The sequence below is a fragment of the Pongo abelii genome, chromosome 20, assembly GCF_028885655.2.
Source record: "Pongo abelii isolate AG06213 chromosome 20, NHGRI_mPonAbe1-v2.0_pri, whole genome shotgun sequence".
Lineage (NCBI taxonomy): Eukaryota > Metazoa > Chordata > Mammalia > Primates > Hominidae > Pongo > Pongo abelii.
In genome coordinates, this window is record NC_072005.2 from 37,983,500 (window position 1) to 38,010,845 (window position 27,346).

A 27,346-nucleotide genomic window follows, 5' to 3' on the forward strand; every position below is an offset into this window, starting at 1 on the left:
AGACGGGGTTTCACCCTGTTGACTAGGCTGGGCTCAACTCCTGACCTCAGGTGATCCACCCATCTTGGCCTCCCGAAGTGCTGGGATTGCCAGGTATGAGCCACTGTGCCCAGCCTGAAGTGTAACTTTTGAGGCTAAATCATAAAAGGCATCATGGCTTCTTCCTCTCTCATGGATCATTCTTTCTGGGAGAAGTTTACCCACCAAGTCCTGAAGACACTGAAGCAACCCTATGGAAAGATCCATGCGGTAAGGAACTAGGCCCCCTGCCAACAGCCATGTGAGTGAGCCATTGAGGAAGTGGATCTCCCAGTGCTGGACAAGCCCTGGCTGACATGCTGATCACAACCTCATGGGAGATACTGTGTTAGGATCACCACATGGAGGTGGTCCCTAATCTCTGATCAACAGAAATGGTGGGATAATCAATGTCCATTGTTTTTTGTTTGTTTTTCTTGTTTTTTGTTTTGTTTTGCTTTTGATTTTGAGACAGAGTCTTGCTCTCTCACCCAGGCTGCAGGGCAGTAGCACTATCTCAGCTCACTGCGACCTCTGCCTCCCGGGTTCAAGCGATTCTCCTGCCTCAGCCTCCCAAGTAGCTGGGATTACAGGCGCCCACCACCACACCCAGCTAATTTTTTTGTTGTTGTTGTATTTTTAGTAGAGATGGGGTCTTACCATGTTAGCCAGACTGGTCTCAAACTCCTGACCTCAGGTGATCCGCCCACCTCGGCCTCCCAAAGTGCTGGGATTACAGGTGTGAGCCACTGTGCCCCATCTTTTTTTTTCTTTTGAGGCAGAGTCTTGCTCTGTTACCCAGGTCGGAGTGCAGTGGCGTGATCATGGCTCACTGCAGCCTCCAACTCCTGGGCTCAAGTGATCCTCCCATCTCAGCCTCTTGAGTAGCTGGGACTACAGGCATGTGATACCACACCCAGCTAATTTTCTTTTACTTTTTTTTTTTGAGACAGAGTCTCACTCTGTCACCCAGGCTGGAGTGCAGTGGCGCAATCTTGGCTCACTGCAAGCTCTGCCTCCCGGGTTCTCGCCATTCTCCTGCCTCAGCCTCCTGAGTAGCTGGGACTACAGGCGCCCGCCACCACACCCGGCTAATTTTTTTGTATTTTTAGTAGAGATGGGGTTTCACCGTGTTAGCCAGGATGGTCTCGATCTCCTGACCTGTGATCCGCCCACCCCGGCCTCCCAAAGTGCTGGGATTACAGGCGTGAGTCACTGCACCTGCCCACTAATTTTCTTTTAAGAGGCGGGATCTCACTGTGTTTCCCAGGCTGGTCTTGAATTCCTGGCCTCAAGTTATCCTCCCGCCTCACCCTCCCAAAGTGTTAGGGCTACAGACATTACCCACCATGCCTGGACAATAAGTGTTTATTGATTTAAGCCACCAAGTTTTTGACTAATTTGTTAACAGCATTAGGTGAATAACATATCCACAAATTAATTTATTCTGTGAGCAGAGCACTTTAGATATGAATATGATATCTGTATCTCTTTGAATGCTCATGGATAGTTCTTTGCTTCTGCACCATTTCTTGGCTACAGTTCAGATAACTGAGTTTATATGACATGATCTCTGAATCCATAAACTGTAATTGTGTCATCTCAGAGCCTCAAATATGACAGTCATGGCAGTGTGCACATTTTGGACACTGTTCTGTGTTGGTTAAGGTCCAGTTTCTGCCAGGTGTGGTGGCTCACACCTGTAATCCCAGCACTTTGGGAGGTTGACGTAGGCAGATCACTTGAGGTCAGGAGTTCGAGACCAGCCTCACCAACATGATGAAACCTTGTCTCTACTAAAAATACAAAAATTAGTCAGGTGTAGTAGCACGCGCCTGTAATCCCAGCTACTCCAGAGGCTGAGGCAGGAGAATTGCTTGAACCTGAGAGGCAGATATTGCAGTAAGCCGAGATCGCACCGCTGCACTCCAGCCTGGTGAGCCAGACTCCCTCTCAAAAAAAAAAAAAAAAAAAAGGTTCAGTTTCTGTTGTTTTGCTATGCACCCAGGACCAGGACTTGGTCATCTCACTCATGAGTAACCAGCTTCTGTGAAAACCAGCTGATGTTGAAACACACACATTCACCCACAAAACCACGGTGTTATTTTACAGCAAAAGGAGTAGTATGTTCTTAAGACCCTTAATCCCTCCATAAATGGTTAGTCATCTGTAAAATAGTGATAACTGTTTCCACTTTATGGGGTTTTGTAAGAATTACACAACTAGTACTAATAAAGTTCCTAGTGCCTCACACACTGTACTCAGTACCTACTAATATTATTATCCCCTAGGATTATTACTCCTAGTATTGAAGACATGTTACTTTAATCACCTGAGTGCCTTATTTCCTTTCTCTCCCTTGCTCTGTATTTTTATTTTATTTATTTATTTATGTTTTTGAGACAGTCTCGCTCTGTCACCCATGCTGGAATGCAGTGGCAGGATCTTGGCTCACTGCAACCTCTGCCCAGATTCAAGTGATTATCCTGCCTCAGCCTCCTGAGTAGCTGCAACTATAGGCGCGGGCCGCCACACCCAGCTAATTTTTGTATTTTTAGTAGAGACAGGGTTTTGCCATGTTGGCCATGCTGGTCTCGAAGTCCTGGCCTCAGGTGATCCGACCGCCTCGGCCTCCCAAAATGCTGGGATTACAGGTGTAAGCCACAGTGCCCGGCCAGAGACCAGGTCTCTTCAAACAAAAAAACAAACAAAAACCCTAAATATTGACAATGTCATCTGTGGATTCTACCCAGGAAATAACCCACATTAAAATGATGGTTTGTGAGGGTCGGCAGGGGTATAGTGTATTTCATCCAAAAACATAACAAATGTGTGATCCAATTACAATAGCAATTATGGGAGAAGCTGTTGGTGACTGATAAGGAGTTATAAAAGAAAAGACTCAAATTTACACAGGCTTTTCAAAAGATCATAATCCTGCTATTGGAGGTGGGAGTCTTCTAGACACTAAAAAGGTGGAGAGAAATCTCCATGTGGAGGCCCAGATTAAACATCTCCCATCAAAGTGGAACTCGTCAAATGTCCTAAGACACCTAAGGCCGTCTCCAGGCGCCCTGACAATAAAAGGTAACTAGAACACGAGAGAAATTACTCTGGGAGTACCTTTCACATTCAAGCTGTGCAGTACGAAATTTATAATTTGGCATCTGGCTCATCCATTCATTTCTCATTGGTGTGGTTCATGTGTGCTTGCAAAAGTCAGACTTCTGCCCTTCGAATGTCCTCTCTCCCTCTCCCACAGGAAACACCCACATGTGGATCCTTGTTTAAAGGAGAAAGTCCTAGTCTTGAGCTTTTAGTGCGGTGGATGTCATCAGGCCTGGGTTTGCATCCTGTTTTTTACCATGGCAAGTCATATGCGCCCTTAAGCATTCCTGCTTTTGGTCCAAGCTTCCTGCGTGGGAATACTGCGGTTCTCCTTTCAGGCAGCTGTAAATGACAAACGGTCGCTGGCTGCCGTGACACCCATTGTCCCGCGAGAGTGCCCTAGCTGGGCCCCAGTGCACTCGAGGCGGTGCCTGCTCGAGTGCCCCTCCCACAGGCAGGCGCCGATGCCGACCAAACGCCCAGGTTCACCCAGCGCAGGAGGCTCGTCCTCAATCCCCGCGAGGTCCCCGGAGGTGCTGGGGTCCCTGCAGGGCCGGGCCACCTGCCGAGGAGCTCCGGCCGCGCCAGAATCGGATCCGGGAAGCTGCGCGCCATGAGCAGCTCCCTGCGGCCGGGCCCCAGCCGCTGGCGGCGGGCGGCCAGTATCGTCTTGGCGGCTGGCTGGTCGCACCCGGAGACCGCCACCCCGCCGTCGCGCCCGCCGCCCGCCGAGGGCTTCCGGCTGCTGCTACTGCAGCGCTCCCCGCACCAAGGCTTCATGCGGGGCGCGCACGTCTTCCCCGGCGGAGTGCTGGATGCGGCCGACCAATCGGCGGATTGGCTGGGCCTCTTCGCGCCGCACCACGGGCCGCCGCGCTTCGGCCTGAGCCCCGCGCCATTCAGCCGCACCGCTTTCCCGTCGCTGCCCGACACCGATGACCACAAGGCCGACAACACTGGGACGCTGCCTGAGGATGTAGCCTTCCGCATCTGCGCCGTGCGGGAGGCCTTCGAGGAGGCGGGCGTGCTGCTGCTGCGGCCCAGAACTTCTCCACCAGGCCCAACACCCGGGCCCGGCCTCGCCCTGGAGCCGCCGCGGGGCCTGGCCGCCTGGCGCGCCCGCGTGCGCCGGGACCCGCGCCACTTCCTGCGGCTGTGCGCCCACCTCGACTGCACACCCGACATCTGGGCGCTGCACAACTGGAGCTCCTGGCTCACCCCTTTCTTGCCCGGCACCACTCGCCGCTTTGACACGGCCTTCTTCCTGTGCTGCTTGCGCGAGCCGCCGCCCGTCTACCCTGATTTGGCGGAGGTGGTGGGCTACCAGGTAGGGCCTGCTCACGGCCTTGCTGGGAACCGCAAGGACGTGAGAGGGAGGACCTCTCCCAGCGGCCCAGGCCCCCCAGGGACCCCCGCATAGGTCGAGCCCAGAGAGATTAATCAGCAACGAATGCTTAGACGGCAGGAAACCCTCACCCTTGTAGACGAAAGCCATGCTCTTGGTGAAGTGCTCTCTGCTTTCCTAGGCTTTGGGGTCTCAAGGCCTGCAGCCTGTCTCCACGTGGTTCCTCCAGCCTGGCCACTGTGTAAGCACTTGTACGTGTGTAGACATAGTTCATCTCCACAGCCGTTTAATTTGGTTTTCTTGGAGAACAGACTTAATATGATTCCAGTCTTCCTATTTTTATTTATTTTTGGTACAGATGGGGGTCTTGTCTCTCTGTGTTGCACACCCAGGCTTGTCTCCAGCTCCTGGTGTGTCCAGAATTGGTTCCTTCCGGTGGGTTCTTGGTCTCACTCACTTTAAATAAAGCCGCGGGCCCTCGCAGTGAGCGTTACAGTTCTTAAAGATGGTGTGTCCAGTATCTTCCTTCAGATGTTCAGATGTGTCCAGAGTTTCTTCCTTCCGGTGGGTTCGTGGTCTCGCTGACTTCAGGAGTGAAGCCGGAGACCTTCGCAGTGAGTGTTACAGCTCTTAAAGGTGGCGCATCTGGAGTTGTTTGTTCCTCTTGGTGGGTTTGTGGTCTCGCTGGCTTCAGGAGCGAAGCTGCAGACCTTTGCGGTCAGTGTTACAGCTCATAAAGGTAGGACGCAAGGAGTAAGCAGCAGCAAGATTTATTGCAAAGAGCAAAAAAACAAACCTCCCACAGTCCAAGGGGACCAGAGCAGGTTGGCTGGGGGTGGCTGATTTGCCAGCTTTTATTCCCTTATTTGGCCCTGCCCATTTCCTGCTGATTGGTCCATTTTACAGAGTGCTGATTGGTCCGTTTTTACAGAGTGCTGATTGGTGCGTTTACAAATCTTTAGCTAGACAGAGCGCTGATTGGTGCGTTTTTACATAGTACTGATTGGTGCATTTACAAACCTTTAGCTAGACACAGAGCACCGATTGGTGCATTTTTACAGAGTGCTGATTGGTGCATTTAGAAACGTTTAGCTAGACAAAAAAGTTCTCCAAGTCCCCACTGGACCCAGGAAGTCCAGGGGCTTCACCTCTCAATGCTGCTTGTAAACAGGACACCCCAACTGCTGTTGGGAATTGGGTGATGACTGCTCTAGCTACTTCCTGCTGGACAGGGGCAAAGAAGGGGCCCTGCAGTTGTAGTGTCCTCCAGAGGGGAAATCTCTAGGCCAATGAAAGGGCCAGTGGGTCAGTCCAGAGGTCCTTGGTAGAAGTTGTTAGTTGAGCTCATTTGGGTTTCCATTTGTAAGACCATCTGTAGTTTGATGGCCTTGATTCTAGAGGAAACAAATTTGACAGGGAGGTTAAAAATACAGGGCCCGAAGGCGAGTAATAGTAAAATGGCTGTCACAGGATGTAGAAAGGGGAGAAGCCATGTTGCCCAACTCCAGAGGTTGGTATAAGAGTTTGAAAGGCGTTGTCTGATTTCAGAAACCTTTTCCTGTAAATGCTGGGCGGCATCTCGCACTATCCCTGACTTGTTAGTGTAAAAACAACACTCTTCCCCTAAGGTGCAAAGTCCTCCTTTCTCAGCAGTGAGGAGGTCTAGGCCTCGGGGGTTTTGGAGAGTCACTGCTGCCAAAGAGTCTATTTGGGATTGTAGTTACTATCCTTACTGAATAGATTTTGTTATTTCTTGCAAACTGTCTGAGAAATCCTTTGAGAATGTGTGGTAGTAAGATAATGAAGTAGATAAACTGGGTATTCTGGTTCCTGTAGCAGTGGCAATTTCTAGCCCTATAAGTAGGGGTATTAGTTGTATGGCCCTGCACTGATGGACTTGAGCTTTGAGGGGCACTGATAGGGTCTGATATCCATAAGATTAGAAGTTAGGATAATATATGATACACTGTTAACTTTTAACAAACTTTACTTTTGTTGAAAACCTTAAGTTTGGGATTTCAATTATTCTTTGCTATTAATAAGACCTCATTCAGTCCATATTAACTTAAAATTGGTATAGATGGCGCCTTCCTGATTTTGTAAGTACTTTAAGGTTTGGCTGAGTGCAAACAGCTTGCACGTTTGAGCAGACCAATTATTAGGCAATTTTCCTAACTCTGCTTCTATGAGAGTTTCCTTATCACGTACTGAATACCCATTGTGTCTTTTTCCTTAATCGCCCAGGAGGAAACATCTATCATCCTGTCCTGAAGGGAGTTCCTCCTATGTCTGGTCAGACCTTCAGATTTAGATCCCCTGTTAGGAAACCTGCTGGGTTAAGGATTTTTGATAGGAAGGCTACGGGTTGTCAGTGGCCTCAGTGCTTTCAGGCTGTGCCCTTGTTTACACTGACAACAAGGTGGTATTGGAGTGTTATACGGTTACAGAGAAGACCTTCATTATCAATTGTAGGTTTTATTTATTTTATTTTTTTATTTTTTTTGGAGACGGAATCTTGCCCTGTCACCCAGGCTGGAGTGCAGTGGCATGATCTAGGTTCACTGCAACCTCTGCCTCCTGGGTTCAAGCAATTCTCCTGCCTCAGCCTCCCGAGTAGCTGGAATTACAGGCGCCCACCACCACACCTGGCTAATTTTTGTATTTTTAGTAGAGACGGGGTTTCACCATGTTGGCCAAGCTGTTCTCGAACTCCTGACCTCGTGATCCGCCCGCCTTGGCCTCCCAAAGTGCTGGGATTACAGGCATGAATTATAGGTTTTAAATTTACCCTGGTTTTAAAGGAATAGGGTACACTGTTTTTTCTTTACTACTTCTATCTCTTTCTCTCTGACTCCTTTGTCTCTTCCTCTAATTCCTTCTCTCTGACTTTCTGTCTGTCTCTTCCTCTCTTTCTTTCTGTCTTTGACTTTGTCTCTCTTTCTCTCTGCTGGTCTTTCCCTGCCTCTGCCAGCCGCTTATGCTGCCGTTCTCCCTTCTCCTTCTCCTCTTTGGTGGCTTCGGCAGTGTAAGACTGCCACCTCCTTGGGTTTTTGCACTGAGTGCAATAACTCCATGATTTCCTTGTGGTATTTAATGGGGCTTCCTCCAGAGGTTAGGAACTCCCTTTCTTTACATATTGCAGCATGGGCATGTAGGATTAGATAAGCATACTTGCTATCTGTATACACATTTTTTTCTTTTTTCCTTTCCCAGTTCTAAGGCTAAGTGCCACTAGTTCTGCTAACTGGGTGCTGGTCCCTGGGGGAAGAGGTTTACTTTCAAGTACGGTTACATCACTAACTATGGCATAACCTGCCCTTCGTATCCCATTTTCCACAAATGAACTTCCATCGGTATATAGGTTAAGGTCAGGATTAGCTAAGGGGACTTATAAGAGATCCTCTCAGGCAGCATAAGTCTGGACTACAACCTGTTGGCAGCCATGCTCGACCCACTCCCCATCCTCTGGGAGAAAAGCAGCAGGGCTGAGGGCCACACACGTATGCACTTGAAGCACTGGTCCCTCAAGGAGTAGTGCCTGGTATCTAAGCAGGTGGTTGTCTGATAGCCATAAACTTCCTTTGGCACGTAGTTTGCTATTTACATCATGAGTAGTCCAGACAGTGAGATCCTTTCCTTGTATTATTTTGATAGCCTCTGACACTAAGACAGCCACCGCCACAACTACCTGTAAACAGTGAGGCTAGCCTTTTGCTACTATATCAGTTTCCTTACTTAGGTATGCCACTGGTTGTGGGGTTGTCCCATGAGTCTGAGTAAGGACCCCAAGAGCTATTCCTGTTCTCTCTGTGACGTTTAAAGAAAAGTTTCATCCTGTTGGAAGACTTAAGGCTGGAGCTTGAGTTTGTTCCTGCTAATGCCCAGACTTCAGGGTTGATTCCCTCCTCAAGCAGGGGACAAATGGGTAACTTGTTTCCCGTATTCATGTAGATAATAGCTCCAGCTTTGGCTAATATATCCCTCTCTAATAAGGGTGTGGGACTTTCAGGCATAACAAGAAAAGCATGTGAAAAGAGCAAAGTCTCCCAATTACAACTGAGGAGGTGGGAGAAATACCTGGTTACAGCCTGTCCCAGGGTTCCTCGGATGGTAACAGACCTTGAGGACAGCTCCAGGACAGGAGATTAACACTGAGAAAGCCACGCCAGTGTCCAGGAGGAAGTCAATTTCCTGGCCCTCAATGGTTACACATACCCGGGACTCAGTGAGAGTGATGACATGAGCTGGTGCTTGCCCCGGGCACCCTCAGATGTTGCATCATCTGGTTGCTGGCTTCTGTCCCAGAGAACGTTTGTCCTCTGGGGCAGTGTGTCTTCCAGTGATTGCCTCGGCATAGTGGACATGGACAAGGGGGCAGCTTGTTTCTCATAGGACAATCTTTTTTTTAAAAAGTATCCTTGTAAACCACACTAATAGCAAGCCCTGCCAGGTGATTAGCCTGCTCCATTTTCTGTCCCCTCTGAACCACCAAGGTTTGTTTGTCTGAGGACCATGACTAAGTCTGCAGCCTTTCTATTATCTCACTTTTCCTTTTGGGCCTGTCCATCTTGGTCCCTATTATAGAACACTGAGGTTGCCAGGTTTAATAATGCTTCCAGAGTTTGTTCAGGGCCCAGGGCTCGCTTTTGGAGCTTTCTCCTGATATCCACGGCTGATTGGGTAATAAACTTGTCTTTTAGGATCAGTTGACCCTCAAGTGAATCGGGTGACAGAGGAGTATATTTTCTTAAGGCCTCCCATAGCTGCTTGAGGAAGGCAGAAGCATTTTCTTCCTTTCCCTGAGTTATGGTGGACATCATAGAATAATTCATGGGCTTTTTCCTAGTTCTCCTTAGTCCTTCTAGAACACAAGTCAGCCGATGTTTATGACTCCAGTCCCCATGATCTGAGTTGAGGTCCCAGTGGGAATCCATACTGACTTACTGACAAAGGGCTTGCTGACTGGTAAGGAATTTGTCCCTTTCTTCAGCTGTCATTCTATCATTTACTGGACTAAGATACCAGGTATCTCCAAACTCTTGGGCTGCAGCTAAAGCCACATTCTTTTAATTAAAGGCCAGGGTTTGATCTAACACTAGCATGACATCCCTCCAAGTGAGATCGAAGGTTTGCCCTAGACCCTGTAGGACATCTGTATACCTATCAGGATCATCTGAAAGCTTCCCAAGGTCTGCCTTGATCTGCTTAAAATCAGAGAGGGGGGAACATGTACCCAGGTTGGGCCAAATTCCCCTCCCCCTACAGCTTGAAGGGGACATAACTGATAGCCTGGGGGTTTTTGTGGTCCTTTGGAGATTTCTTTGCTTATTTCCTTCTGGGCAGGGGAGATTAGAGGAGGCTTATCATTAATAGGAAGGGGAGCTGTGGGGAGGCTAGGATATGGAAGTAAGCTGAGAGGTCCTCCTTTGGGATGTAAATTGCAAGCTTTGCATAGTTGTGTATTTCTCCTTCAATGAAAAGAAAGCTTGGACATAAGGTATTTCACTCCATTTGCCTTCCCTCTTACAGAAAAGGTCAGGCTGCAGAATAGTATTGTAGTTTATACTTCCCTCAGGTGGCCATTTTTCCCCCATCAGAGAGAGAATATTGGGGCCAGGCTGTAGTGTAGAAAAAAATGAGCCACCTCTTTTTCAGGGTTTGCGGGTTAAATTGGTCCCAATGGCTTAGGATGCATTTCAAGGGTGAGCCTGTTGATGCCTTAGTGTTTCCCATCTGAAAGACAAAACTGCCTGCGGGTTTTGGTTTGTTTGTTTCTCCCCCTGCCCAAGAACCCACAATGGTCCCTGGACCCTGCTGATCGGAATAGTTGCGCTCACCGATGTAGCAGCAGAAACACCTCTTGCCCAAGAACCTGCAACAGTCCCCGGACCCTGCTGATCGGAATAGTTGTGCTCACCAACGCAGCAGCAGAAACAACCCCTGCCCAAGAACCCACAACAGTCCCTGGACCCTGCTGATCGTAATACTTGTGCTCACTGACACAGCAGCAGAAACACTAGTTCTCCTAGACCACGAGGAGGAATGAGGAAGGTCGGATTTAGTGGCCCTTACCAACACATTCTCGAAAACCTGCGCCCTTGCCTGTCCTCCTAGACCACAAAGAGGACCGAGAAAAATCGGATTTAGTGGCCCTTACCGATGCATTCTCGGAAACCTGTTAGAGTCCTAAGCATTCTCCTGTTAGTATTGGGACCTTACGCATGTCCTATAAAGATGTTATGCCCCCAAAATGAAGTGGAGGGCCATACTCTGAGGGAGGGAAGGGATCTCCAGAGTTGGAAGAATGAAGCCTTTTGTCCCTGCTTATATGAATAGGAAGGATAAAATTTCTGAGGCTCCCGATAGCCTAGCTTCAGGAACAGCTTTTGTTAGGCCTGCTTATCTGAGGAGGGATTCTAAAATTCCAGATAGTTCCCCCCTACAACGGGGCTTTGAGCAAAAATTATGTCTTTCTGATTAATGAGCCTGGGTGTCTAAAGAAGGTAACAGAGTCCTGAAGTTTATACTAGAAATTATTCTTACAGGAGAAACTAGAAAAGCACCAGACATGGAGTGGTTTTTAGAAGTGGGGCTAGCCTGGAAGAAAGGCGAGAGGAAGTTTGTCTGACATGCATTAGGACCCAGGAGGCAAGGGTTAGGATACATAGGATAGATGGGCGAGTCTCGCTTGGGCGACGTGACTTTCAGAGTTCCACTCATGGCCGCAGGGTCAGCCAACTTGTTGTCGGGACCCCAGAGCTGAACGGCTTTCCTCTCTGTCGACCCTCGGCTCAGCCCAGAAGTACAGGAAAAGCAGAAGCTGTTTCCAGGCAAACCAATGCTCCCAACTCCGAAGAGTCGGGGGTTGTTAGCCCTTTCCCAGAAAGCCTGACACCCGTGTCTTTAGTCCAGCAGCCACACTAGTCACTTTTAACTGGCCAACAGGTGCCCGGTATTTAGCCCCCAAATTCTAAGGAAAAATAGGACACAATAGCAAACGAAAGGGGTCCAAAGGTACTCACTGCTTAGTGATAAGTGATAGTCCCTTCGTGGTCGCCAAAATGCATCCAGAATTGGTTCCTTCCAGTGGGTTCTTGGTTTCGCTGACTTCAAGAATGAAGCCGCAGACCCTTGCAGTGAGTGTTACAGTTCTTAAAGATGGTGTGTCCAGAGTTTGTTCCTTCAGATGTTCAAATGTGTCTGGAGTTTCTTTTGGTGGGTTCATGGTCTCGCTGACTTCAGGAGTGAAGCCACAGACCTTCGCAGTGAGTGTTACAGCTCTTAAAGTTGGCGTGTCTGGAGTTGTTTGTTCCTTCCGGTGGGTTCCTGGTCTCGCTGGCTTCAGGAGTGAAGTTGCAGACCTTCACGGTGAGTGTTACAGCTCATAAAGGTAGTGCAGACCCAAAGAGTGAGCAGCAGCAAGATTTATTGTGAAGAGTGAAAGAACAGAGCTTCCACAGCATGGAAGGGGACCTGAGTGGGTTGCTGCTGCTGGCTCGGGTGGCCAGGTTTAGTCCCTTATTTGGCCCCGCCCACATCCTGCTGATTGGTCCATTTTACAGAGCACTGATTGGTCCATTTTACAGAGTGCTGATTGGGCCATTTTACAGAGTGCTGATTGGCCCGTTTTTACGGAGTGCTAATTGGTGCATTTACAAACCTTTAGCTAGACACAGAGTGCTGATTGGTGCATTTTTACAGAGTACTGATTGGTGCGTTTACAAACCTTGAGCTAGACACAGAGTGCTGATTGGTGCATTTTTACAGAGTGCTGATTGGTGTGTTTACAAATCTTTAGCTAGACACAGAGCACTGATTGGTGCATTTTTACGGAGTGCTGATTGGTGCGTTTACAAACCTTTAGCTAGGCAGAAAAATTCTCCAAGTCCCCACTCGACCCAGGAAGTCCAGCTGGTTTCACCTCTCACTGGGCTGAAGTGATTCTCCAGTCTCAGCTTCCCGGGTAGCTGAGCTCACAGGCACCTGCAACCACACTTGGCTAATTGTTTTATTTTTTGTAGTGACCGGATCTCACTGTGTTGCTCAGGGAGGTCTTGAACTCCTGGCCTCAAGCGACTGTCCAGCTTCAACCTCCCAAAGTCTTGGGGATTATTGGCATAAGCTACTGTGCCTGGCCAGTTTCAGTCTTTTAAAATTTATTGACCAGTACAGTGACTGATACCTATAATCTCAGCATTTTGGGAGAAGAAGGCCAGAGGATCAATTGAGCTCAAGAACTCAAGATCTGCCTGGACTGTAACATACTAAGACCTCATATCTACAAAAAATTTTAAAACTTAGCTGGGCATGGTGGTACATGCCTGTGGTTCCTGTTACTGAGGAAGCTGAGGTGGGAGGATCCCTTGAGCCTGGGAGGTTGAGGCTGCAGTGAGCCATGATCACACCACTGCACTTCAGCCTGAACAACAGAGTGAGGCCCTTTCTCAAAAGAAAAAAAAATTATTGAAACTTGTTTTATAGCCATGAATATGTTCTATCTTGGTGAATGTTCCCTTTGCACCTAAGAAGAATATGTATTCTGCTGTTTGTTGGTATTTTGGTAAAAATGTAAAATTATGTTGAGTTGTTCATAGCATCTTGCAGGTTTTTTTTTTTTTTTTTGAAATGGAGTCTTGCTCTGTCACCCAGGCTGGAGTGCAGTGGCCTGATCTTGGCTCACTGAAACCTCCGCCTCCCGGGTTCAAGTGATTCTCCTTCTTCAGTCTCCCAAGCAATTGGGATTACAGGTGCCTGCCACCATGCCTAGCTAATTTTTGTATTTTTAGTAGAGACGGGTTTCACTGGGTTGGTCAGGCTGGTGGCGAACTCCTGACCTCAGATGATCCACCTGTCTGGGCCTCCCAAAGTGCTGGGATTACAGGCATGAGCCACTGTGCCTGGCCAGTCTTGCAAGTCTTCTGTATCATTTCCTTGTTTCGTCAGGTGCTGAGAGAGGAATGCGGAAATCTTCAACTAATAATTGTGGAGTTGTCTTTTTCACCTTTAATTCTATCAGATTTGGCTTCATGTATTTTGAAGCTCCCATGTAAGGTACTGACTGTATCCACATTTAGGACTTTTGAAAGTTCATGGATTAACTCTTTGATGATTATGAAATATCCTTCTTTATTCCTGGTTATAATCTTTATTCTGAAATCTGAAGTTTACTCTGTTTGATATTAATATAGCCCCTCTGACTTTCTTTTGATTCACATTAGTACATTTTTCTATCCTTTTAAACTATCTGTGTCTTTATTATTTAAAGTGTGTTTCTGGCCAGGTGCAGTGGCTTACACCTATAATCCCAACACTTTGGGAGGCCAAGGAGGGCTGATCACCTGAGTTCAGGAGTTTGAGACCAGCCCAGCAACATAGCAAAACCCCATCTATATTAAAATACAAAAATTATCCAGGTGTGCAGGGGTCTGTCCTGCAGACCCTGACCCAGTGATGGATGAATAACGTGCACTGATACAGATACTCTGCTTTGCCAGTCTGACTGAGCATCAGGGCTACTTACAGACTCCCAGGAGAGTGCTGTAAAAAGTTGCGACCTCAGCCTTGACCAGCCAGTGAGACTCGCGTTTATTCAGTAAAGATTAATTGACAAAGGCTTGAGTCAACACCACTGGAGGGTAATTGACCTTGCAGACATCCCAGGTAGAAAGCAATTAAGCACCTGTGGTAGATCAAAGGTTAGTCTTAGGACCACATGAGTAAACAAGCTAGTTAGATAAACTCCCCACATTCCTTTGTATCTACTTTAATTTATTTAACTAAAGGTAAATGGACTAGGCTGCCTTCAGCCAGATCTGTTACCGAAGTTATGCAAACTCTCAGGCCTTCCAAGAGGGTTTCTGGCTATTATAACTAAATTTTTTCCCACCAGCCTGACTGAACCCTCACACAGGTGGAGACAGGAGAATTGCTTGAACCCAGGAGGCAGAGGTAGCAGTGAGCCAAGATCATGCCACTGCACTCCAGCCTGGGCGACAGAGCAAGACTCCATCTCCAAAAAAAGAAAAAAAAGTGTGTTTCTTGCAGGCAGCATATAGTCTTGCTTTTTATCCAATATAAAAACTTTTGCTTTTTAGTTGGAGTGTTTATTTATATTTGTTATTGTCAACAAGGTTAGATTCATATCTACCATTTTACTGCTCATTTTTTGTTCTCATCTATTTGGACTGTTTTTCTTATGACTGTTTTATTTCCATTATTAACTTATTAACTATGTCTCTTTGTAGTTGCTCTAAAATTTGCAATATACATTTTTCATTTCGTTTATAGAGTTAGAACCTTGCAGCAATATACTTGTTTTTTCCCTCCTGTCCTTTATGCTATTGTTGTCATACATTTGACTTTTATTATAAACTCTACAATACACTCTTGATTATTTTTGCTTTAGACCATCAATTTTTTTTTTTTTTTTTTTTTGAGACAGGGTTTCGTTCTTGTCACCCAGGCTGGAATGCAATGGCGCGATATCGGCTCACCGTACCCTCTACCTCCCGGGTTCAAGTGATTCTCCTGCCTCAGCTTCCCCAGTAGCTGGGATTGCAGGCATATGCCACCATGCCCAGCTAATTTTGTATTTTTAGGAGAAATGGGTTTTCTCCATGTTGGTCAGGCTGCTCTCGAACTCCCAACCTCAGGTAATCCACCCACCTCGGCCTCCCAAAGTGCTGGGATTACAGGCATCAGCCACCACACCCAGCCTAGACCATCAGTCTTAATGAGAAAAAATGTCTTATGTTTACCTGCATATTTACTACTTTTTTATTGAGATGGAGTTTGATTCTTCTTCCCCAGGCTGCAGTGCAATGGTGCCATCTCGGCTCACCACAGCCTCTGCCTCCCGGGTTCAAGTGACTCTCCTGCCTCAGCCTCCCAGGTAGCTAGGATTACAGGCATGCACCCACCATGGCCAGCCAATTTTGTATTTTTAGTAGAGATGGGGTTTCTCCATGTTGGTCAGGCTGGTCTTGAACTCCTGACCTCAGGTGATCCACCTGCCTCAGCCTCCCAAAATGCTGAGATCACAGGTGTGGGCCACTGTGCCCAGCCTTTTTTTTTTTTTTTTTTTTTTTTTTGAGACGGAGTCTCACTCTGTCACCCAGGCTGGAGTGCAGTGGCATGATCTTGGCTCACCACAACCTCCACCTCTCTGGTTCAAGTGATTCTCCTGCCTCAGCCTCTCGAGTAGCTGGGATTACAGGCACCCACCACCATGCCCAGCTACTTTTTGTACTTTTAGTAGAGGCGAGTTTTCACCATGTTGGCCAGGCTGGTCTCGAACTCCTGACCTCAGGTGATCCACCCAGCTGGGCCTCCCAAAGTGCTGGGATCACAGGCATGAGCCACCATGCCCAGCCACATATTTACTATTTTTAGCACTCTTTATTCCTTTGTGTAGCTCTAAATCTGTCTCTGGTATCCTTCTGCCTAAAGAAGTTTCTCTAATATTTCTTGTAGTCTAGCTCCTATGACAATGAATCCTCTAACTTTTGCTTGCTTGAAAATAACTATTTTGCCTTTGTTTTTGAAAGATACTTTGGCTAGGTGTAAAATTCTAGGTTGATAGGTTTTTTTCTTTATGTGCCTAAAAATATTGCTCCCTTATTTGCTAGTTTGCATAAATTTCTTATGAGAGGTCTGTTACCACTCTTGCAGGTAATTTTTTTTTTTTTTTTTTTTTTAGTTAGAATCTTGCTCTGCCACCCAGGCTGGAGTGCAATGGTGCGATCTTGGCTCACTGCAACCTCCGCCTCCCAGATTCAAGCAATTCTTCTGCCTCAGCCTCCTGAGTAGCTGGGATTACAGGTGCGTGCCACCACGCCCAGCTAAGTTTTGTATTTTTAGTAGAGACGGGGTTTCGCCATGTTGGTCAGGCTGGTCTTAAACTCTTGACCTCGTGATCTGCCTGCCTTGGCCTCCCGAAGTACTGGGATTACAGGCATGAGCCACCATGCCCAGCCTCTTGCAGGTAATATTTTTTATTTCTTTCATCATGTTGATGTTTTCCTTTGTATCTTTACAGCATTGTTTTTAATGCCCTTTTCTGCTAACTTAATCCTTGCTATAATTTCTGGGTCTATTTCTGTTGACTTATTTTTTTTCTAGTTTTGGATGACATTTTCCCACTTCATCATGTCTTGCAATTTTTATTGAATGTTGGATATTGTGACTTTATGTTGCTGAGTGCTGGATCTTGTCACATTCCTTTAAAGAGTATTGGACTTTGGGCTGGGCACGGTGGTTCATGCCTGTAATCCCAGCACTTTGGGAGGCCGAGGCGGGTAGATCGCCTGAGGTCAGGAGTTCTAGACCAGCCTGGCCAACATGGTGAAACCCCGACTCAAGTAAAAATACAAAAATTAGCTGGGCATGGTGGCAGGCGCCTGTAATCCCAGCTACTTGGGGGGCCAAGGCAGAAGAATCGGTTGAACCTGGGAGGCAGAGGTTGCAGTGAGCCGAGATCGCGCCATCGCACTCCAGCCTGGGGGACAAGAGCAAGACTTCGTCTCAAAAAAAAAAAAAAAAAAGTATTGGAACTTGGCTCACGCCTGTAACTCCAGCACTTTGGGAGGCCAAGGTGGGTGGATCACGAGGTCAGGAGTTCAAGACCAGCCTTGCCAACATGGTGAAACCCCGTTTCTACTAAAAATACCAAAAAAATTAGCCAGTCATGGTGGCAGGCACCTATAGTTCTAGCTACTCAGGAGGCTGAAGCAGGAGAATCGCTTGAACCCAGGCAGCAGAGGTTGCAGTGAGATGAGATCACAGCACTGCACTCCAGCCTGGGTGACAGAGCGAGACTGTCTCAAAAAAAAAAGAAGAAAAAAAAGAGAGTATTGGACATTTCCTAGCAAGCAGTTAAGTGATTACAAATTACCTTAATTGTCTTAAGGTTTAATTTTAAATGATTTTAAGTGATTTTTAGCATGGGCCTACAGTAGCCTTTATTCTAGAGCTAATTTAGCTGCACTTTTTTTTTTTTTTGAGACATGCTCTCACTCTGCCGCCCAGGCTGGAGTGCAGTGGCGTGGTCTTGGCTCACTGCAACCTCCACCTCCCTGGTTCAAGTGCTTCTCATGCCTCAGCCTTCTGAGTAGCTGGGATTGCAGGCATGTGCCACCATGCCTGGCTAATTTTTGTATTTTTAGTAGAGTCAGAGTTTCACCATGTTGGCCAGGTTGGTTTTGAACTCCTGACCTCAGGTGATCCGCCCACCTCTGCCTCCCAAAGTGCTGGGATTACAGGCATGAGCCACTGCACCTGGCCATTAGCTGCACTTCTAAATGTGTGACCCTTATGAGGTCTACTTGAGTGCTGCTTATGTTCAACATGACCTCTCCACTGTGATTCGAAGGAATTCGAATAATCCTTGGCCCCAGGTGAGCTCTGGGAGTTTAATCTTAAGGCTCTCAGGTAATTGTTATTTCTTCAGAAATCATTCTCTCCTTATGTATACAATGGTGAGTAAAGTAAAATACTGATAATAGGAAAAAAAAGAGGTGTCATTCTTTCCTGGTCTCATGTGGTTTCGCCTTATGCATACATAGATAAGTGTTGAGCAAAGATTCAAGTGCACCCTACACAGATTTCTAGAGCTCTACTCTGTAGGTCTTTCCTCTCAGGTACAGCTTTATCCTTGGTTTCTCTTTCCATGGTTTGAGTTACCCTCAGTCAACCAAGGTCTGAAAATATTAAGATATTTGGAGAGAGAGAGAGAGAGACCACATTCACCAACTTTTATTACACGAATTGTTATCATTGTTCTAGTTTATTATAAGTTATTGTTGGCTGAGCATGGTGGCTCATGCCTGTAATCCCAACCCCTTGGGGGCCGAGGTGGGCAGATTACCTGAGGTCGGGAGTTCGAGACCAGCCTGACCAACAGGAAGAAACCCCGTCTCTACTAAAAGTACAAAATTAGCCAGGTGTGGTGGCACATGCCTGTAATCCCAGCTACTCGGGAGGCTGAGACAGGAAAATCGCTTGAACCCGGGAGGTGGAGTTTGCAGTGAGCAGAGATTGCGCCATTGCACTCCAGCCTGGGTAACAAAAGCGAGACTCCATCTCAAAATGATAGTAATAATAATAAATTATTGTTAATCTCTTACTGGGCCTAATTCATCAATTAAACTTTATCATAGGTGTGTAGGTGTAGGAAGAGCATAGTTTGTATAAGGCTTAGCACTTCCTTGATTTCATGCGTCCACTAGGGATCTGCGAAAGTATTCCTCTTGCATAAGGGGAGACTACTGTATGCTGCTTCCCAAACTCTGCTTCCCAAAATCCAAGCTGTGTCTCAAGTCAGTGAAAATCCCAGGCTCTGATTAGTCTCTTGCTCCCTGGGTTGCAGTCTGGGAATTCCCTTTAAGCAGTAACCCTGGCCATGGTAGGACTTACCTCCCATTGTAGCCTCCCAGGTGGCTGTGATTCCTGCACTCAGCAGGAAAGCATTGCATTTTGTACAATGCTTTACTAGTAAGAAGTAATCAGTAAGTGATAAGGTGTTGTAACCTGTGGTCTGGACTCACCTGAACAGGTTGGATTAAGTGGGTTGATGCCTGCCATTTAACCCTTTGTCTTCATTGTTATCACTGAACTCATACGGTTGCCTTGGAAATAACATAGAGAGATTGGGTGGTCCTTTGAGGCCCAGGGCTCTATTTTTTAAATGCCATTTTGGCCAACTGCAGAATGATTAGGGGACTCACTGAACTCATAGATTGCTGGGCACCATACCAGGGCCCTGGGAATGTGAAGGCTTCACAGGCTTCTCAGTCAATGTTTAAGCATGTACGAGCTTGCAAACCTTTGACCTACAGTCATCTAAAGTAGAAATCAATTCCAAATCCCAGGGCTTGGGGGCGAGAATCAGTTTCTCCTAGGTGTATAAGTGGATATTTAGTAAACCAAGTAAAGAACAACCTTATGGCCAGGCACGGTGGCTCACACCTGTAATCCCAGCACTTTGGGAGGCCGAGGTGGGTGGATCACGAGGTCAGGATTTCAAGACCAGCCTGGCCAAGATGGTGAAATGCCATCTCTACTAAAGATACAAAAATTAGGCCGGGCGCGGTGGCTCATGCCTGTAATCCCAGCACTTTGGGAGGCCGAGGCGGGTGGATCACAAGGTCAGGAGATCAAGACCATCCTGGTGAACACGGTGAAACCCCGTGTCTACTAAAAATACAAAAAATTAGCCGGGCGTGGTGGGAGGCACCTGTAGTCCCAGCTACTCGAGAGGCTGAGGCAGGAGAATGGCATGAACCCAGGAGGAGGAGCTTGCAGTGAGCTGAGATCACACCACTGCAGTCCAGCCTGGGTGACAGAGCAAGACTCCATCTCAAAAAAAAAAAAAGATACAAAAATTAGTCGGGATGGTGGCGGGTGCCTGTAGTTCCAGCTACTTGGGAGGCTGAGGCAGAGAATTGCTTGAACCTGGGAAGTAGAGGTTGCAGTGAGCCGAGATTGTGCTACTGCACTCCAGCCTGGGTGACAGAGAGAGACTCAGTCAAAAAAAAAAAAAAAAAAAATCACGCCTGTAATCCCAGCACTTTGGGAGGCCGAGGCGGGTGGATCATGAGGTCAGGAGATCGAGACCATCCTGGATAACACAGTGAAACCCCGTCTCTACTGAAAATACAAAAAATTAGCCAGGTGTGGTGGTGGGCACCTGTAGTCCCAGCTACTTGGGAGGCTGAGGCAGGAGAATGGTGTGAACCCAGGAGGTGGAGCTTGCAGTGAGCTGAGACCAGGCCACCGCACTCCAGCCTCAGTGACAGAGACTCCATCTCAAAAAAAAAAAAAAAAAAACCTTTGAGGTTATTCCATATCCATTGAATCAGCTCTTTTTATCTAAATGTCTATGGAAAGAAGGCTCAGGAAGGAGAGGAGGTTGTAGAATGAAGCCACTGAAGTTTATCAGGCAAATACTGCCTGACTGAAACCCTATCAAGTTATTACTCTCTCGACTGTAGGCTGAGTCATGCTGGGTGACTTCCTGAAAGCTGCTGTTGCTCCTGATGCTTCACCACCGTTGTACCATGTGGCACACATCACCACATCACAAAGCATTTTGGTTGCTGAAGTCCCCATGGGGCCTAGGAGAGCTTTGTGGTGTCCATCATTGTATCCTCAGGATCTAGCCAAGTACCCGTTTCCCTGAGGAATGAACAGGCACCAAATTCTCCATCTACTGTGATGCGTTTACCCTTCAGAGTCTTTCTTCTTTCAGCAGGGACCAGAACCACCTTACCCTCTCTGCATCTCCTGCCTCTTATGCTGAACAGCTCTCCCAGGTGAAGCCTCAGGGGTCTGCCCTGGTTTATTTACTAGTTCTGAGGATTAGTGTCCTAATAAGCAACCTCTTAAGAGGATCAACCCAGCTTTCTTCACTGAATCTTTTCATGTTGTCTTGGAGGGATCTCGCAGGGTGCATTAATGAATTCATTTTACACATTCAGTTCTACCTTAGGTACTGGTCTGACTGTCTCAAGTCTCACATTGTCTATGGCATAAACCTTAGGAAACTCTGCCTTTGTCTTTCACAGTGGTCATCTCCATCAGAGGCAACTGAAAGTTTCTTATCAAAAGAAATTTGGCTGCCACCCCCACAGTTCTACGAAGTGAGAAGACTTGCAAACTTTGCCTCTCTCTCTGACTTGCACAAATTTTGTTTGGGTCGTGCATTGGAAGGACTGGAAAGGTGGCTGCCGATCATCTTGTTAACTGCTGATGGGATGGTCCATCTTTTACCAGGTAAACCAGTGAAGCATCAGTGCTTTTGTTAGTATTCACATTAGTGCCCTGGGCTGCACAGCAGTATTACCCAACATGGAGACAGGAATTACAGTCTGTGTTTTGTAATCTACAGGGTATTAGCTAAGTAAGATCAAAGCCTATAAAATATCCATATTATTATAACCAGAAATTCTGCATAATGTCATATACATATACATACATTTATATTAATATATTTCCTAGACATTGACAAAGGTCTTTCTCATATAATTTCTCACTTTTTTTTTTTTTTGAGACAGAGTCTCCCTCTGTCACCCAGGCTGGGGTGCAGTGGCATGATCTTGGCTTACTGCAACCTCCACCTCCCAGGTTCAAGCAATTCTCTGCCTCAGCCTCCCGAGAAGCTGGGATTACAGGTGCCCGCCACTGCACCTGGCTAATCTTTGTATATTTTTTTAGTAGAGATGGGGTTTCACCATCTTGGCCAGGCTGGTCTTGAACTCCTGACCTTGTGATCCACCCACCTTGGCCTCCCAAAGTGCTGGGATTACAGTCATGAGCCACCGCGCCTGGCCGATTTCTCACTTTTTTGCATTTTAAGTTTGAATTACGAGAACTTGTAAGTTGTCATCTAATTTGAATTAGGAAGCTTTTTTTTTGAGACAGAGTTTTGCTCTTGTCACCCAGGCTGGAGTGCAATCTGGGCTCACTGCAACCTTTGCCTCCTGGGTTCAAGCAATACTTCTGCCTCAGCCTCCCGAGTAGCTGGAATTACAGGCGTGTGCCACCATGCCTGGCTAATTTTTTTGTATTATTAGTAGAGACAGGGCTTCACCATGTTGGCCAGGCTGGTCTTGAACTCCTGACCTCAGGTGATCCGCCTGCCTCAGCCTCCCCAAATTCTGGGATTATAGGCATGAGCCACTGCGCCCAGCCAACTTTGTTTTTTTTTTCAGTTGAACATAATTTCAATTGAAATTATGAATTATGAAATTGTGAAGAAAATAAAGTAAAATGTTAACTCTATCTCAACTGAAAACACACACACACACACACACAAAAAACAAATTAGCCAGGCGTGGTGGCACACACTTGTAATCCCAGCTGCTCAGGAGGCTGAGGCAGGAGAATCGCTTGAACCCAGGAGGTGGAGGTTGCAGTGAGCCAAGATCATGCCACTGCACTCTAACCTGGGTGACAGAGCGAGACTCTCTGTAAAAAAAAAAAGGCCGGGCACAGTGGCTCACACCTGTAATCTCAGCACTTTGGGAGGCTGAGGCAGGTGGATCACCTGAGGGCGAGAGTTCGAGACCGGCCTGACCAACATGGAGAAACTCCATCTCTACTAATAATACAAAATTAGCTGGGCGTGGTGGCACATGCCTGTAATCCCAGCTACTCGGGAGGCTGAGGCAGGAGAATCACTTGAACCCAGGAGGCGGAGGTTGTGGTGAGCTGAGATTGCGCCATTGCCCTCCAGCCTGGGCAACAAGAGCAAAACTCCATCTCAAAAAAGAAAAAGAAAAAGATTTATTACTCAACCTACAGTGGGAAAATTTAGCAGTTTTGATGTAATTTGTCTAAATTAACCTGAAGATGATAAGAACAGCCCACTTTGAAACATCAAAAGTATATGGATATCAAGGCCAATCTTAATATCAGTATTGAATAGAATAAAGAGAGTCATGAACTAGTATAATAGTTACAGTTCACAGTGGAAACATACCAGTCACAGATGTTTATAAGCCCAAAGAAAACTCTTGGCTGGGGCGTTGTGAGGGGATATTAAAAACACAAGAAAGAGGACAGGCGCAGTAGTTCACGCCTGTAATCCCACCACTTTGGGAGGCCGAGGTGGGTGAATCATTTGAGGTCAGGAGTTTGAGACCAGCCTGGTAAACATGGCGGAACCTGTCTCTACTAACAATACAAAAATTAGCCAGGCGTGGTGGCAGGCACCTGTAATCCCAGTTACTCGGGAGGCTGAGGCATGCGAATTGCTTGAGCCCAGAAGGTAGAGGTTGCAGTGAGCCGAGATCACGCCACTGCACTCTAGCCTGGGCAACAGAGTGAGACTCCATCTCAAACAAAACAAAACAAAACAAAAAAAAAGATAAACACAATAAAGAAATTGAGGTAAGCTCATAGAATTAGATTAGTTAACAACTATCTCAGTTCCAAACATATTAAATAGATCAAAATAAATACTGATTTAACAACTATCTCAGTTCCAAACATATGAAATAGATAAAAATACTGATTTGTATGTCATTAATATATTGGAGTGATTTATAAAATAGTACTCAATGGGATTAAAATTTTATCCCTTCTGCCATGGTGAAAAATAATTTTGTATTTAAAAATAAAATCAAATTTTTTCCTTTTTCAGGTGATGAGCTATATTTAGAAGATTCAGACTTTTTGGAAAATCTTATGTCTACTGAAAAAAAGACTGAGGAAATCATGAAGGAAGGCAAGCAATTTCACCGGATAGTGACATACAATCGCCACCTTTATGATATCCACGTGACTGTTCAGTCAAAGTATAAACATGTTTATCCTAAGAACTCTGTAGTAAGAAAAAGCCATTTGTAGGGTGCTTAAGCTTGTTTGTAAAATGGCCTACTTGAAGTCCTCATGAATAATGAGGGTTGACTTTCATTTGCTTGAAACTTAAGGAAGTTTGTGCCTATAAAAGTTACTGCAATTCATTATTTCTTTTTTTTTTTTTGAGACAGAGTCTCGCTCTGTCGCCCAGGCTGGAGCGCAGTGGCGTGATATAGGCTCACTGCAAGCTCTGCCTCACGGGTTCATGCCATTCTCCTGCCTCAGCCTCCCGAGTAGCTGGGACTACAGGCGCCCACCACCATGCCCAGCTAATTTTTTTTGTATTTTTAGTAGAGACGGGGTTTCACCGTGTTAGCCAGGATGGTCCCGATCTCTTGACCTCGTGATCCGTCTGCCTTGGCCTCCCAAAGTGCTGGGATTACAGGCGTGAGCCACCACACCCGGCCTTTTTTTTTTTTTTTTTTTTTTTTTTTTTTGAGACAGAGTCTCACTCTTGCCCAGAACCCAGGCTGGAGTGCAGTGGCCCAATCTCGGCTCACTGCAACCTCCGCCTCCCAGGTTCCAGCGATTCTCATGCCTCAGCCTACTGAGTAGCTGGGACTGCAGGCATGTGCCACCATGCCCCACTAAATTTGGTATTTTTAGTAACAGAGTTTCACCATGTTGGCCAGGCTGGTCTCGATCTCCTGACCTCGTGATCTGCCCGCCTTGGCCTCCCAGAGTGTGGGATTACAGGCGTGAGCCACCGCGCCTAGCATGGTGTTTCTTATATCAAGTGTTTTAGGGAGCTCTCTTGCTTATTCCATTCTTTAATCCTTACAGTGTGCCAGACGTATGAAGTTTATAAAGTATTAATGATCACGTTACCCAAAACAAGAACATAATTTCACAAGGATTCCCACTTATGTATTGTTTTATTATCTCAAAAATTTAAATAACATGTTCTGCTGCTTTATTATTCTTGCTGTCCACTGTATTAGCACCTTCCCTGATGTGCTTTGGAGGTTAATCAATGAATTTCTGAGACTTTCTGCTGGAATTACTTTAAGGGTGTCTTATTAGATGGTGAAAAGCAGGCTGAGACACACTTCAAGTGACCATGTCATTGTTTTCTTGCTTATGTCTTTAGCTTAATGATTAAGATACAATTCTTTTTAAAATCAAATGGTATTAGTTATTATGTTTCCCAAATTAGAAATCGATTTTAGTTAACATTTTATTTTATTTTATTTATTTTTGAGACAGAGTCTCGCTCTGTTGCTCAGGCTGGAGTACAATGGCGCAATCTCGGCTCACTCCAATCTCCGCCTCCTGGGTTCAAGCGATTTTTCTGCCTCAGCCTCCCGAGTAGCTGGGATTACAGGCACCCACCACCACGCCCAGCTAATCTTTGTATTTTTAGTGGAGACGGGGTTTCACCATGTTGGCCAGGCCGGTCTCCAACTTCTGACCTCAGATGATCTGCCCACCTTGGCCTCACAAAGTGCTGAGATTACAGGCTTGAGCCACCACGCCTGGCCTAGTTAGCATTTTAAAGAAACACAAAGCCATAACAAAAACCATCATTGTATTCCACACTGTTCATGAATGTAAAGAGGTTAGAAATGTAGTGTTTGATTAATGATGTTTATTTTTACTGTATTTAATATGAGTAATTTTTCATCATCTTTCAAGAGGAATGTTTATTGATTAAAGGTGAGCAATGATAGTTAAGACACCAATTCCATGTCCAGATCTTCGACTGTATCATGCATTGTACAATTGATTTCATATTTTATGAAATGCCTTAATTTTCCTACTATAACATAAAAACAATGATGAATAAAGTTTATGTGTATGATTTAATCCAGATTAGAGAACTATATCTAGCGCAGCAGTCCTCAGCCTGGGCACTTTTGCCCTAGGGAACATTTGGCTATGTCTGGAAACATTTTTGGTTGTTGAAACTGTGGGCAGAGTGGGTGGGTGGGGGATTATGCTACTACCATCTAGTGGGGAGAGGCCAGGGATGCAATTGAACAGCCTGCAATGCGCAGTCTCACCCACAACAAAGAATTACCTGACCAAGGGTGAGACACCCAATCTAAAGTAAAATATATATTTTTTTAAATGAATCTTTCCAATATGTAAATTTTGAGAACCACAGATACTATTATTCTGTCTGCCTTTTGAATCTACAAAAATGGGAAATTATGTTCAATTGGAAAAAAAAAAACAAAGTTGGCTGGGCTGGGCGCAGTGGCTCATGCCTATAATCCCAGCATTTTGGGAGGCTGAGGTGGGCGGATCACCTGAGGTCAGGAGTTCAAGACCAGCCTGGTTAACCTGGTGAAACCCCATCTACTAACAATACAAAAAAATTAGCCAGGCGTGGTGGCACACGCCTGTAATTCCAGCTACTCAGGAGGCTGAGGCAGGAGAATCGCTTGAACCCTGGAGGTGGAGGTTGCCGTGAGTCCAGATTGTACACCAGCCTGGGTGACAAGAGGAAAACTGTCTCAAAAAAGCAAAAACAAAAACGAAAACAAAGTCTACAAAAATTTTTGTTGTCTTTTGATTTTTTTTGAGTTAGAGTCTCACTCTGCTGCCCAGGCTGGAATGCAGTGGTGCAATCTCAGTTCACTGCAACCTTCACCTCCTGCGTTCAAGCAATTCTTGCGCCTCAGCCTCCCAAGTAGCTGTGACTATAGGCACCTGCCACCACACCCAGCTAATGTTTATATTTTTAGTAGAGACAAAGTTTCACCATGTTGGCCAGGTTGGTCTTGAACTCCTGACCTCAGGTGATCTGCCCACCTCAGCCTCCCAAGTTGCCCAGGATTATAGGCATGAGCCACCATGCCCAGCCTAGCTTTGTCTTTTGACTCTCAAAGATTACTAGAATGTTGCCACTGGAAGGGACCTCACTGAACACCATGATTTTGCCAGTGAGAAAACTGAGACACGCAGCTGGTTAGTGCCACAACCAACTCCCTCTTCACTGGAGATGCCATGGCTCAGTGGGTGATATTAGAAGATGGCATGATAAAGTAATATGACTAGTTTTTTTTCATAGAAAAGATCATTTTCACACCACATTTCCCTCATGTATGCTTTTTTTTTGTTTTTGTTTGTTTGTTTGTTTTGAGATGGATTCTCACATTGTTGTCCAGGCTGGAGTGCAGTGGCATGCTTTCGGCTCACTGCAACCTCTGCCTCCTGGGTTCAAGCAATTCTCCTGCCTCAGCCTCCCGAGTAGCTGGGATTACAGGCACGTGCCACTGTACCTGGCTAATGGTTGTATTTTTAGCAGAGACAGGGCTTCACTGTGTTGGCCAGGCTGGTCTTGAACTTCTGACCTCAAGTGGTCCATCCACCTCATGCTGGGAATACAGGTGTGAGCCACTGCACCTGGCCTATATGTTGTTGTTTTTAATCTGAATGAACCTTGTCTCCTTCCAAGAATTCCTTTTGGGAGACTTGTCACATGACTTCCTACCTATAGTGATATCTTGCCCATACCCCATAACCCCAAATAATATGATCTGAAAAATTAATACTGTTTTAAAATTCAGA

General features: G+C 46.3%; 1 protein-coding gene across 1 annotated transcript; it reads left to right on the forward strand.

The window, feature by feature from the left end:
* Nucleotides 1–2,947: 2,947 nt before the first annotated feature.
* On the forward strand, nt 2,948–25,636 carry NUDT19 (nudix hydrolase 19). Its single transcript, XM_024236449.3, has 3 exons — nt 2,948–4,453; nt 21,034–21,241; nt 23,613–25,636. Exons 1-3 carry the CDS (start codon nt 3,740–3,742, stop codon nt 23,816–23,818), a joined length of 1,128 nt encoding a protein of 375 aa, XP_024092217.2. The 5' UTR covers nt 2,948–3,739; the 3' UTR covers nt 23,819–25,636.
* Nucleotides 25,637–27,346: the final 1,710 nt, after the last annotated feature.